We start from the raw sequence: 14407 nt of genomic DNA on the forward strand, positions 1-14407 counted from the left end.
TAGAGTTCCACTTGGTCTATCTTGCATCAACCACATCTGTATGTAGTAATACAGTTCTGATGCTAATCACCCTGATTTTGTGCAGACTCCACAGGTTAAGGGCACAGTTCCTAACAAGGCTGCCTTTATTTGAGACACCAGCCACAAGTACAGAGGTCCAGAGTTCACCCGTACTTCTGACCAATTGGCTACAGATTCAGAGGATTCCCATGAACCCACACTGAGGTTCAGTAATTCATTAGAATGACTCAGAACCTAGGGAAAGTGCTGGATTTAGGATTACAGCTTTATTTAAAAAGGATAAAATTCCAGACCAGCCAACCAAAGACGCATAGGATGCAGTCTGGGAGAGTTCTGAATGTAGAGCTTCTGCATTCTCTCCCTGAAATCAGGACATGCAAATCTACCAGCACATTGATGTGTCACTAGCCTGGAAAATTATCTGGCCTTAGTGTCCAAAGTTTTTATTAGAGTTTCATTAAGTAGGCATGATTGACTGAATCTTTGGCCACATGATTGAACTCATTCTCCTACTCCCCTCTGCCTCCCTTGAGTTTGGACTAGTTCGAAGCCCCAACACTCTTGGTTGATCTTTCTGGTGACCCTACCCCATCCTGAATCATCTTGTTAGCATACTTCAGGTGTGATCCAAAGGGCTCACGAATGACATAATGTAAGAAACTCCTATGAATTGGGAAATTCCAAGGATTTAGGGTCTCTTTTAGGAACCAGGGACAAAGGCCAGTCAAATTCTTATTATACAACAGTGCCCATAATGCATTCTCTATAATTTCCAATTTTTGTTTCTTTAAAGTAGAACCAGGAATACTTATGAATTATTCTGGAAACAGAATTCTCACTCCCCCAATCTTTATTTTGCTCACAAATAAATTGACAGCAATTGGTTTGGTATCTCATCTTTATGGAGTTTCTTTTTTTCTTTTTTAAGAGTTATTTGTTTAGAAAGAGAGAACATAAACAGGAGGGAGAGAGGGAGAGAGAATCTCAAGCAGACCTACACTGAGCATGGAGCCCCACACCAGGCTCAGTCTCACTGCCCTGAGATCATGACCTGAGCAGAAACCAAGAGTTGGATGCTTAACTGACTGAGCCACCCAGACACCCCTTTATGGAGTTTCTAAAACTACCTAGTTTTCATAGTAATCTCTGTTTCATTGACTTAAAAAGTATATATATTTAAATTTTTGCAGTAATTAAACTCTGATCTATAACAAGTACATTTGGCATAAAGGGTTTGGGAACATGTTCAGTTTAAAGATTCACTCTTTGGGACACCACCCCCAGTTTGTTAGGCTACTGTAGACATCAATCAGTGTGTGCTCTTCAGAGGGAATGGGGAGAGTACAGGTTGTTCTGGTGAATGAGTAAAGAACAGGTGTTAGGAGAGCTTCTACAAATATGTAGTACTTATTTGACCCTGGTATGTCCTGAATTATTTACCTTTTTAATAGATTTCACTGTTTCTCTAATACATCATAAGCCTCTTACCTAGGTCTGTTTTACAAATTAGCTGCCTTTTACAGAGTCCTCTATACAGTTAGGGCTCAATAAATGTTGATGACAATCCTAAATTCACAGGCATTTTTTAAATTAGGAGGAATCCTAGAGATGTAGAATACTTTTATACAGATGAGAAAGCCAAGTCCCAGGGAAGTCAACAATTTAGGATTATCCAATTTCAACAGAAATTAGGAAATCAGATTTATGGAATTACTGATTTTTATATGCTGGGCACTGGACTTGACACTTGATATATATCTTTCATTTAATTTACTTAAAAATCCAGTGAATTAGATGTTATGTATCACCTTTACCAGTGAGAAATTGAGGTCTGTGCAATTCTGTTTATTCAGTTGAGTTACTGCCATGAAACAGGCACTTGGGGGGAGTATAACACCCTCCATGCCGACTGTGGCACATACCCAGACGGAGACTCCTGACTGAAGCACCAGGGAGAGGACTGGAGAGCGCCCTCCAAAGATATTCCCACAGCAACAGCCAGCACCAAGAAGGAAGGGAGGGAGGGAAGAAGATTGAAGAGGGATCTAAGTTACAGACTTTCTCACACATAACCCTTTCCATCAGGCTTTCAAAATGAGCTTAAATCTCAGTAATATGAACCTTCTGAGTTTTTCTCTCAGATCAAAGATAACAAATCTCCTTAATGGTGAAATAGGTAAAATTTTGTTCTTAATTTTTTTTGTTAACTTTTTATGGAGCATTACTTAATAAATACAAGATTTTCTTTTATTCAAAACTTTTTCCCCTCAAAGGCCTTCTTACAGAATAGATTATACTTGTATGTCAAGAGCCATAGCATTAAAATTGGGCTTTTCTAGGACATGGGAAGTCTGTTCATAAAATATTTGTTAGGCAATTTAGCTGCCTCTCAGAAACAAAAATATCTTAAAGTATTTTGAAAAGAGAGATGTTGACAGTGTTAAATAGAGGGAAATAATGCTGCTTACCCTTCCCTAAATAGGACATTAGCACTGTTTACCAGATCTTTGCCGATGAGGTGCTTGGTTCAGGCCAGTTTGGTATCGTCTATGGAGGTAAGTGACTGCAGGCCCATTTGTCTGCTGTTCGCATGAATGTTGTATCAGATCCTAAGATCTGTGGCTCATGATATTGGCAGAGTCATTTAAGCTCACTGTGCTTAGTATCTTCATCTGTTTAATGGAGCTTACAAAACTTGACCTGCATTGTTCACAGGTTGTTAATTAAGCCTGATACACATAAAAGTACTTTATAAGCTATAATCCAAGGTATAAAAGAAAAGTAATATTAAATCCTAGTCCTCCCTTGCTAGACACTCTTTAAGTGGCCTTTCTGCCTCAACACTTGCTCTGACATGTGGTTAAATAACTGTGCTGACTCAGTGAATCTAGAATAAAATTAGTTCACTGATACAATGTTTCTATCTTGACAGTATCTGAAGACTAAGAGTAGTTAACTATCATTTATTTAATAAGGTAGACTATTTTTCAGCAAAAAAGTTGATTCAAATTTCCTGGCATTTGAAGTATGCCTTTATTAGGGGCAACTATTATTAAGGGAAAATAATAATTTACTTCTTAAAGAGTAAAGGAGAAGGAACAAAATCAGCCAAAAAAAGAAATCTAAGAGTAAATAAATACATATCAGTTTCAGTCTTTGGACAACGTCCTAATAAAGCTTTTATATTGTATATGAGCTGTCAATTTGCTTTTTTCTATACCTTTTTTTTTTTTTTTTTAATAGGAAAACATAGAAAAACTGGAAGGGATGTGGCTATTAAAGTAATTGATAAGATGAGGTTCCCCACAAAACAGGAAAGTCAACTCCGTAATGAAGTGGCTATTTTACAGGTAAAAAAAAAAACCCAAGTTGCTTTGTATTGGTTTTAATTTTTGATTTGTGGATTTTTAAATGTAAGTCTTTTTAGAGCTGATAAGAAAAAAAGCTTGTTTTTTCTTCTGTTTTCATCTTATGACCTTTGGGCTTAGTGAGAGGCTGGTGGGCATCTACATTAAATCCTTATGTCTTTTTTTTTTTAAAGGGAAAAATTAAATTACAGTCCTCTAGGAGTTACAAGAACTGCCATTATGATAGTTTGTTTAGAATACATTTTCATAAGTAAAATCTTAATAACAACAAAGTAAGAATTTATTAATTCATCACTCCAGAAGCTCAAAATACTTGGATACTTCTGTCACCACATTTGGCTTAGGAGGTCAGTGCTGTACCCATGCAGTGCTCACAGATGATGGTACTTGGTTGACATAGCAATTGCTGTAAAAATAAATGCTTAAAAATTGTGTGCCTTTTCACAGTAGCATTTGTTATTTTATTAATTTAAAACTCTAAAGACTTAATTTTATAATACCATTAAGGTATATTTTTAAATATATATCAGTAATGACCTAACTTTCATTAAATAAATTACCATTTTCATTTAACATTTTTACCTCTTTTGGGGGTCATCAAGAAGACTTAAATTTAGTTTTATCTTTATTTGTATGAATATCATATAAATTATAATATGCAAACGTCTATTCATTGTGTAGCTTTTGGATAATATTTAAGAAATCATGGTAATATAATAGTTAATGCTGTCAGAACCCCATTTGCTTGTGAGTGAAGTTCAAGAAGACAAAACCTACTGAACTTAGGCTTCCTTGAAGAAGCAGGTAAGAAACTTACAAACACACAATTCATTTTACATGTATTACATTATTGGTTACCAGCAATGACATTTGCCTCCTGTGTTTTTCAGAGGAGTGATAATCAAAAGATTGTGGTCTACAAGCTACTTATGGTCCCTTCAAGGTCACTTCCTCCTGTACAACTGTCTTCATATAGAATATTAATAGCATTCGGACTGTATTAGAATGTGAATATTGTTAGTGATCTTTTTTCATATCTAATTCTGGAATCTTGTTCATTGTCCCACTAATATAACAAAAATAAATAAATATTAAGGATACATTCTTAAGGCTTGATTCATCCTTGCCACTCTGATCACAGACAAATCTCTGAACTAAACACTAAAGTGTTTTTGGCCATGTTTTATCAACTATGGCTCATAATAATTAAATTTAGGGAATTCTGGGTAATGCACAGGGCAACAATGGTAGTATAGCCTTCTGTAGCAATTGTTATTAGTTTAAAACTCCTAAGATTTAATTTTATAATACTTCTTTTTCATTGACTACCATACAGGGAATATGGTTAAGTAATTGTAGTATGTCTCCAAATATACTATTTTCATCTTAAATTTAATACCATGCTTTTTGTTGTAGATTCTCTTCAAATTGTTTATATACAAATTTACATTTTTATATTTAGTTAATGACTTACTTTGTGCCAGAAACTGTACTTATTAATAAGTACTTTTTCTTAACATCACCCAAGGAAGAGGACAGGTTTAGAGGGTTTTTTTTTTTTTTTTAAGATTTTATTTATTTATTCATGAGAGACACACAGAGAGAGAAAGAGGCAGAGATACAGGCAGAGGGAGAAGCAGGCTCCATGCAGGGAGCCCGACGCGGGACTCGATCCCGGGTCTCCAGGATCACACCCTGGGCGAAGGCTGCACTAAACCACTGAGTCACCCAGGCTGCCCAGGTTTAGAGTTTCAATCTGTCTGCAAACCACATGCTGTTTCTACTCTACCACACTGGACCTGCTGTGTGTGTATGTGTGCGCACGTGTGCGCACATACGTAAAATCGTGACTTTATTTCCTTTGCAATGTATAAATTCAACAAATTCTTCTATATATAACGATCAACTTTAGTCTACTTTGTGTTTGAATTACAATTCTCTTAGAACAATCTGAATTTGGTAAAAACATTTTTTAAAGGAAACTTTTTTCCAAATAGCAACTCATTTCATTTGATGAAATTCATTACACAGGATTTAGTCATATGGGCATTTCAGCTAGACTGTTGCATACGGGTTGAAAGGAACTTACTACACTTATATACTCCACCCTTTGGTTCCCCCCTCCCCTCTCAGCTGTGTCATCCTTACTTTCCAGTCTTTGCCCCTGATTCTTCTTGTATGTAGTCCTCATTAAACAAACCTAAAAGGCTGGCTGACGCCAGCCTGATAGTTGATTCTGGTACTGTAAGTTACCTGCAGCTCCACTGACTTCCACAGTTTTTCTTCCCTATGTCCTCACCTTTATAAAGAAAGGTTATAGCACAAAGACTAAGCATACTACTGAGACTACAGTTTTGGCCTTTCCAGTGGCAGGGAGAGTCAATTACAGAATCAGTGATTAAGGAATGACCTTATAGTTAACCCAGAAACATCCAGCCTCGCTCTTGAGTGCTTGGTGATAAACTCTGTATTTCTATCAATTTAAAAGAAAGGAGGACATGGGGTGCCTGGGTAGCTCAGTCAGTTGGGCGCCTGCTTTCGGCTCAGGTGGTGATCCCAGGGTCCTGGGATCAAGTCTTGCATTGGGCTCCCTGCTCCATGGGGAGCCTGCCCTCTGTCTCTGCTTCCCTCCCTCTCTTTCTGTCTCTCATGAATAAATAGAATCTTCAAAAAAAAAAAAAAAAAAAAAAAGAAAAGAAGACATGACATTTTTGGACATCTGCAGATACTGTTAGGCTGAACCAAAATCTCTTGGAAAAGGTCCCAGTGTAGATACTACTTTCAACAAATTGAGTCTCTTCTGAATGATGGCCCCACTGTCTCCCTATTCCTTAAATATGTCAGATATGGTCCTGTCTCAAGGACTTTGCTTTATCTATTCCCTCTGCCTGGAATGCCGTGTGTCATTTGCTAATGAGGCCCATGCATTCTGTTTAGCATTACACCCATCCACCCCCACCTCCTTACTTTTTCTTCCTTCCATAGCATTTACCACCTTCATACTGGGTAGTTTACTAGTTTATCACCTATTATCTATCCCACCTTGCTAGAATAAGCTTCACAAGATGAGAGGTACTTGTCAGTTTTGTTTACTCTTGAATCCAGACTACCTACATAGTACCAAGAGCATAGCAAATACTCATTTAACATTTATTGAATAAATGTGTTTATATGGAGCATTACCTATAACATATTGTTAAATTTTTTAAATAGAAATGTGGAATGGTTCCATTTGTATAGTTTCTTAGGGTAATGTGTAATTTGCACATGTGTACATCAGTTATGTAAAGAAAAGGATCCACACCTACATAAACTGTCAACATGGCTACATCTGGCTGAGGAGTATATTATGAGGCAGGAAAGAAAGGAAGGCGTTTTACTTGTGTTTCATAGGGATATGGTAATATAAAATATCTTTTGCTCTTGCCTGAAAAGGGTTGGTTATAGAGTAGTAATGGGAGAAAATGTGTGTTGCTCTCATGGCTTCCTATGTAAATGAGAAAAAATATTAGGAGATATTTCAAAGAGAAATTTCTGGTTTTAACACTGTGGTGTATAAATTCACCATTTTTCCCCTTCTCAGAAGTCACCTAAAAGCAACAAGAAAAATGATAATAGAGAAAAAATTTCAAAACTTATGAAAATAGAAGAAAGCTCAGACCTATAAAATAGGTAAAGGAGTTCTTCCAGAAACACTGGAAATGGAGCCAAGGGTGCATGCAGGAAGAGGCACCACATTAAGTGCTGTTTTTGCTGGCACTTTCTGATATCTGCAATTGTGATATCCTCTGTAGCTGCCTCCTCAAATAGAAGAAAGCCAAGGGGGTCATGATCTGATAAGATTTAATTCAAGGGAAGACACAGTAAGTGAAGGGAAGAAGGGCACTTTAGTAGTGGAAGAGAGAAGATTACACCAAATAGCGGCATTATAAAGGAAAACTAGAGAGGCGGCAGGGAGAAACTGAAAAGCACATAGGAGTCTTGGCAGATGAAGTAGCCAAAGCTAACAACATGGAAGGCCTAAACAGTATAAGGTAATCTAACCACTTTATACTAAAGTCTGTACCCTAAAAATCAAAGAACAGAGAGTACCCCATTCATTCAAAACAGCAGGATGAATAGTATCCTTTGATCCTAATGCAATAAAACTAGAAATAAATGACAAAATTGGAGAACAGAAAGCTCCCACCACCTGAAAAAAAATTTTTTAATATCTTAGAGCAAAATCAAGATTTCAGAGTATTTAAAAAATAATCGTGAAAATACTGTATATCAGTTTTTGGACAATTGCTCAAAAAATTTATAACCTCAAATATTTACACAAGAATGAATGAAAATAAATGAATTAAGAATCAAACTCAAGAGGTTAAAGAATGAACAATAAAGGAAAGCAAAAATAAGAAAGAACATCTTGGGGAGATGACCACAACTACTGAAAAAAAACCTAAAGGCATTTTAATTTTACGATGCTGCCTTGTCCAGTTCTATCAGATAAATTTGAAAACCTGGAGAAAATGATTCTCAATCAAAGTATAATTTACCAAAAGACTCCAGAGGAAATGGGACATTTAAATAAATAAAGTTAAGAGACAATGTTACAGAATACTTCTTTCTATCTTTGTGTGTGTATACCATTTACCGGCAGGTGGGAAGAAAGAAACTTAAAACTACAGCATGGGGACAGCCAACCACACTTCCAACTCTAGGTTTTTGTTTTTTTTCCCCAACTCTAGGTTGATCAAAGTTGTAATATTCTGAATCTTTCCCTGCTCACTGCTATTTTCACTGTAGAAATGTGTCACTTTTAATTTAGCTGCTTGGAATACCATCTCATTACATTATTTTAAATGGATTAGTAAACTATTTATTTTGCACTTGCTAGTCATTTTTTAAAGCACCATGATTCAGACATTGAGCTAAAATGACTAAGTCTCTGCTGTCAGGGAACTTACTGGCTACAAAGTAAGATACATGCACTTGGCACAGTACCATGGGATAAGTACTGCTGCATGTATATATAGTATTAGATGGAAACTACTGCAGTCGTCCTAGAAAGAGGTAATGTGAGCTGAAATTAAAGCAGCTACAGTGAGAATTGAGAGATGATGGCAGATTCAAAAAATATTTTAGAGATGGTGCTCAACTTCACATAAGCCAAAAAGTTATGTCTTAGCATAATTAGTACCTATAATAAGGATAAAAGCATAAAAAATACATTTCTAATAATAAAGAATAAAAGCTTAAACACTTAGGCCAATAGAGCATATTTAAAATTGAAATGAAGCCATATTATTGAAGATAGGAAGGGGTAAGCAGAGGAATAGATTTGTGTTCAGGAATAAAAAGCTGTTGAATATTTTTGAGCATGGCTGACGTATCATGATAATCTGCTTCTGAGGAAAGTTTTTTGTTCTTGTTGTTGTTGTTGTTTTTAACCAGTAAGGTAGATTGCTTTTTTATTAACAGAAACAGGAGATGATGGAGGTAGAGATCTTGAGCCCAAAAGAAGGAAAAGCAAATGGAAGATTGAAAATCCAGACTTAGATAAATAACTACCTTAAAATTGGAACCAGCTCTCGAGCACAGACCTCTACAGACACAGCCCCAGAGAGCCAAAGTTCTGTGTAATTGGCTAAATTTGACTGGCAATTGGTGCCTATTTATGGACAGTATAAAATTAGCATTGTGTCAGGAGACTAAAAAGATGAGAAAGAAGAAAATGTAGTAATGGACAAGGGCACTTAGGTAATCAATTGGGAAGACAGCCTTTCCCCTCAGTGCATCCAGTCCAGTACAGATCTTGGAAAATCCAAATCCAGGATCCTGTTTGTTTGCTTTTACTGCTTATTTTTCTATGCTGTTTTTCTTTCTGTGCCATGTACTCCATACAATTAATTGTAGTACAGTTAGATATTTGCATAGTAAAACTATTTCTCTACTTAAGTTGGTTATATAAATATCCTTGCAACTCTTCAGAATTTGCACCATCCTGGGATTGTAAACCTGGAATGTATGTTTGAAACTCCAGAACGAGTTTTTGTGGTAATGGAAAAGCTACATGGAGATATGTTGGAAATGATTCTATCCAGTGAGAAAAGTCGACTTCCAGAACGAATTACCAAATTCATGGTCACACAGGTATTTTAACCCTTTCTTTTTTTTTTGAAACGAGAATACTTGAAAACAGAAAATTAAATAGCAGTGCTTTTACATATCAGGATATTGTGGGAATTAACCTTGAAGAACAGATTAACACTTCAGTTAAAACTTGATGAACTGTCGTGGACTTTTCAAATTACCATACCATTTAAGAGGTCAGATGGGGATTCAGCTATGATTTTTACCAGGCACTGAAAAAATTCTGTTTTCTCCAATAACAGATCCTTGTTGCCTTGAGGAATCTCCATTTTAAGAATATTGTACACTGTGATTTAAAGCCAGAAAATGTGCTGCTTGCATCAGCAGAGCCATTTCCTCAGGTAAGATACTTTCTAGAACCTTGTTAAGTACCTGACATTACAGAGCACCCATGTAATGAAAGGAAGTGCTATAGGTTCAGATATATCACTATCTTAACAGAAGTAATTAGCCTGTAACTACCAGTGAGGATTAGTACTTGAATAATTTGAACTCAGATCTTACTCATTGTTTATTTTCATTAAGACTTTTTAGACTTAACTGGACCTCAAGGTATAACGTTTTGCACATAGTGCAGTTCACTCTCCCTGTGCATTGGGAATGAAGTGAGGGATATCAATCTTGACTGGTGCCTGGTGCTCAGAACAAATTCCCCATAAAATAATACAGGGTAGAACTGTCAGTGGAGGACACTAGATTTTTTTTTGTGGGGGGGGGGGAACTAGATTTTGAGGCAGGCTGCTCACTCCCCTTCCTCTTTATGGTATTTTATTTCAAACATTTTCACTAAAACCAATATAAGAATTACATTTCCTGTCCCTGCCATCACTCACACATGTATATCCTCTATTTGTGTGTGTCCATAACTTATGTGTAATGCATGGATTTTTTTTACTTGGTTAATAAATTTCATCTCACTAAAGTGTTGACCTTGATCCAAATTTCATAACCTAAAAAATGGTTCATAAACCCAAAGTTTGAAACATTCTTCCTGAGGAATATGTTGGTAGTACCCATAAATATTTTTCATGCTTATCATTGGTAAATTCTCCAATTAACTAGAATATCTTTTGCCAAACTTGTTTATATACATTTGAAAAATTCACAGTTAAACACTAAGACAGACTAAGACAGACTAAGGACAACTGACTTTCACTTGAATTAAATACAACTCAAACTGTCTTTTAAGAAGAAGATATACTGTTAAAAATTATTCAACTCTTACAAGGAAATAATCCTGTTCTTTTATAATGCCTATATGGCTTAAAACGGATTCCCTGTCATTGTGAGGTAAAAAGGGTTCCCTCATAGTTGGTGTGATATTTTAAATAAAAGTGTTTCCACACATTATCATCTCATTTGGTTTTCAGAATTGTTGGGCAAAGGTTGCATACCCCTACAGTGAGACTAAAACTCCATCTTTCTGACCTCTGTTTTGAACAAAGGGAAAATAATGTCATTTACTTGTCATTCCTTCTTGCTCAAATGCTAGCCATGGCCACACTTCCTTATTCAGTTGCCTACTGCCAAGGCATCTTTTATCAGGATGTTAGGGCATTTAACCAAAAAGAAGCTCACATGTCTTCATGGTCAATAATCCTGTGTTCCTCCAGTACTTAATCAGAAGGGAGCCACATTCGGTAATGACATAGAACGCTACCATAAAAACATGCACGAGGCTCCATGTCCTAGAAATAGCAAGAAGCATTTGAATGAATGCACCTTCATCTTTGCTCTCCAGGCAGTTTATACCATTAGTTTTTAGAAGCCAAATCCTTTTTTTCAATTTATCATAATGCTTTTGTGAAGACATTTGTGAGTCAGGGCATTTCCGCATTTCCTCCATAAAGTACTTGGCATTTGCTTGTTCACAAATGTGACCTTACTTTCCAAAACCCAAACTTCTAGAAGATGTGCAGCAAGGTAAGTGTTCTGAGCTCTGCCAAGCTCATTACACTTCCAGAACGCTGTTCCCAAAAGGATATTGTAGTGACTGTGGCTACCTTCAGACAAAACTGTTGTCAAATCCAGTATCTCACCAGCAATTGTTTGTTGCATAGTCATAGAAGACACCTTCGCTCTTGATCTTTAAAGCAATCTCTAGCATTGCTCTTCTATGGGCTCCATTAATTCTCTTTACTACACCTCAAGTTATTTGCCAACAGAGAGTAATCCTCGAGAATATAGATTCTAGGATTAAGGAAAATAAAGGGTCAGTTTTTAAATACCAACTTATTTTTCATTCGGCAAACATTTACTGAGTACCTTTGTGTTTCCAGGCACTGTGAGGTCACTGAGGATTAAAAAATGAAACACATAATTCTTGCTCACAGATAGAAAAGCAGCTCCTTAAAAGCCAAATGCTAAAAAATCAGCACTCTCCCATATCATCAAAAAACTTTGAGCACTTAACACCACCAGTCTGGTTTTTGGCATTCTGGAAGCTAGAATTTATAAAGGTGTTTTTGTTTTTTGGTTTTTTTTTTTAAAGAAAATATGAACGGCTTTCCTAGTGCTTATGTCAGTAATAGATCACAAGGTTATAAATGTATCTGCTTTTTTGGAAAAGGGTACTTTACAATTGCCCCATCTACATTCATTTTTGTTCATAATCAGTAGTTGGCAGGTATGTTGAAATGATTCAGTATCATACTTAGGGACAGGTATATAGAGATAGATAGATGAAAATGCAAAATTAATAACATCTTTTTATTCCCAGGTGAAGCTGTGTGACTTTGGTTTTGCACGCATCATTGGTGAAAAGTCATTCAGGAGATCTGTGGTAGGAACTCCAGCATACTTAGCCCCTGAAGTTCTCAGGAGCAAAGGTTACAACCGTTCTCTAGATATGTGGTCAGTGGGAGTTATCGTCTATGTGAGCCTCAGTGGCACATTTCCTTTTAATGAAGATGAAGATATAAATGACCAAATCCAAAATGCTGCATTTATGTACCCACCAAATCCGTGGAGAGAAATTTCTGGTGAAGGTAAGAAGAAGAAGAAAAAAAAAAAGCTTAAGCTCTGTGCCGTTTAGTCTAAAAATCTTTGTGATCCCAAATCAGCATGTCTCTCCTGTCTCATCAATTTCTCATATTCATCTTTCAATTCAGCCAATTTTTGAGCAGTCTTCCTTTTGAATGGTCTCTTCTCTAACGTCCATCTAGTACCCAGGCATAGGACAAATCCATAGGACTATCTTAATGGTCCTGTCCACTAGATTCTTTCCTGGTCCTTCCCAGTCACTACTGCTGCCAAATCTGTCTTCAGGAAACATTACTTTTGTCTTTTTCTGCCCCAGACATCTTGGGCTCCCTTTAACCACATTGCAGCTGTAGATCTGAGACAGCCTGAATTTACCTTCCATCCTCCTCTTCCTTGCCCCCCCCTACAGAAAACCTGTCTACTCTTGCCAACTACTTTCTACATTTTGCTTGGGCCTTTCACCTGCCTACAGTCCCTCTGCCTCGCAGCTGAAATCCTTGCAGTCTCTCAAGGGCCCTTAACTCGTGGCTCATCTGTGAAGTCTTCCCTGAGCCCTTTCTCTAAACTTTGTAAGATAAACTTAGGCTACTAGCAGGAGAGATTTCTCCTTAAGTATTCTTTCTTTTCATAATTATTTTCAGAACCAGATTGTAAGCTAGTTACCTAGAATGAACTGTATAGACATTCACCAGTTTGTTTGCAGCCCTCCTGTGGCCCAGTCCTAGGAAGCAGGATACACTGGTTTTCCCTGCCCAGGAAAGGTTTTTGAGCCTGCAAGCCTGGGTTCTATACCTATCAAGAATGCCTTGGCTATGCCTCTTTAGTTTGATACTACCAGGAAGGGCACACAATGTACTAAATGGTCCCATACTGAATAGAACCCCACTAGAGAATATCCCCACCTGGATTTAGCCAACCTTTGGAACAGGGGTCTTCTTGGTTTTCCAAAAGTAGCAGGCCTAATCCTAGGAATTAACAGCCCATTAAACTGGTAAAGTTTGAGGAACAACATGTGAAGACAGTAGCTAGCTTACTTGGTAATGAACAACTAATTGAAGTATATATGAGGGTTTCTCTTAGAGTTCCTGGGGGCAGTGTGGTGTGCAGACCCTCTCATATCGGAATCAATTAGTGAGTGTACTAAGACAAAAATGCCTGGCTATATCCCAGAGATTCCACTTCACCAGTGAGAAGGACATAAGGAATGCATTTTAGGAAATACCCCCCAAATAATTTGATGCACATGGTGGATAACCACTTAAGGAACAGCGGATCAAAATGGGAAGTATTTGGAACACAGAGGAGTTCATAAAATACCTGTGGTGTGCAGAAGAGAAACAGAAGCAGTTATAATGTAAATCTTTCACTTGACTCATCCCTGGGTCCAGGCTTTTGTATCAATATTTCAAGTGTGCCGTCACATAGGGCTGTAGTCAGTATGCAGTACGGTTTTGGTTTTGCAGCTGCTCCATTTCTTCAAGTAACTGGATAAAATAAGTATGCCAAGATCTCACCACATACACCAAACACCATGAAGGTATTTGTGTAAAATCTTTTGAGTGTGAACTTGTGGTAATAAGTTACCTTGTCAGTCTAGCCCTATCTACAGAGGCAAGGCAATAGTTTTGGCTCCTTTGCAGACCAAGCCAGGGACTAGGGAATGATGTCATTGGAAGGAAACAACAAATCAGTCTGTAATCAGTTTTTTTTATTAATTTTAAAATAATAATAGCTAATGCTAAGCATGATTCTAAGCCCTTTACGTGTATTATTTCATCTTCTCAACAACCTCAGTTTACAGATGAGGAAACGGACAAATGGCAGCATGTAATAACTGACCCTCTGCCACATGCAGTAAGTGGCTGCAAAGTTGACGCTTGAACCTGTGGTCTGTCCTG

The 14407-nt window shown here is 37.1% G+C and overlaps 1 protein-coding gene across 2 annotated transcripts in view; it reads left to right on the forward strand.

The window, feature by feature from the left end:
- The window catches only part of PRKD3 (protein kinase D3), an 89160-nt gene that overhangs the window by 70169 nt on the left and 4584 nt on the right, over positions 1-14407 (forward strand). For both annotated transcript variants that reach the window (XM_072770509.1, XM_072770510.1), the window contains 5 exons: positions 2504-2576; positions 3265-3371; positions 9366-9527; positions 9770-9868; positions 12247-12514. In XM_072770509.1, the coding sequence (XP_072626610.1) occupies positions 2504-2576; positions 3265-3371; positions 9366-9527; positions 9770-9868; positions 12247-12514 (709 nt within the window). The remainder of the gene's footprint in view (positions 1-2503; positions 2577-3264; positions 3372-9365; positions 9528-9769; positions 9869-12246; positions 12515-14407) is intronic.

This window comes from Canis lupus, chromosome 12, assembly GCF_048164855.1.
Source record: "Canis lupus baileyi chromosome 12, mCanLup2.hap1, whole genome shotgun sequence".
Lineage (NCBI taxonomy): Eukaryota > Metazoa > Chordata > Mammalia > Carnivora > Canidae > Canis > Canis lupus.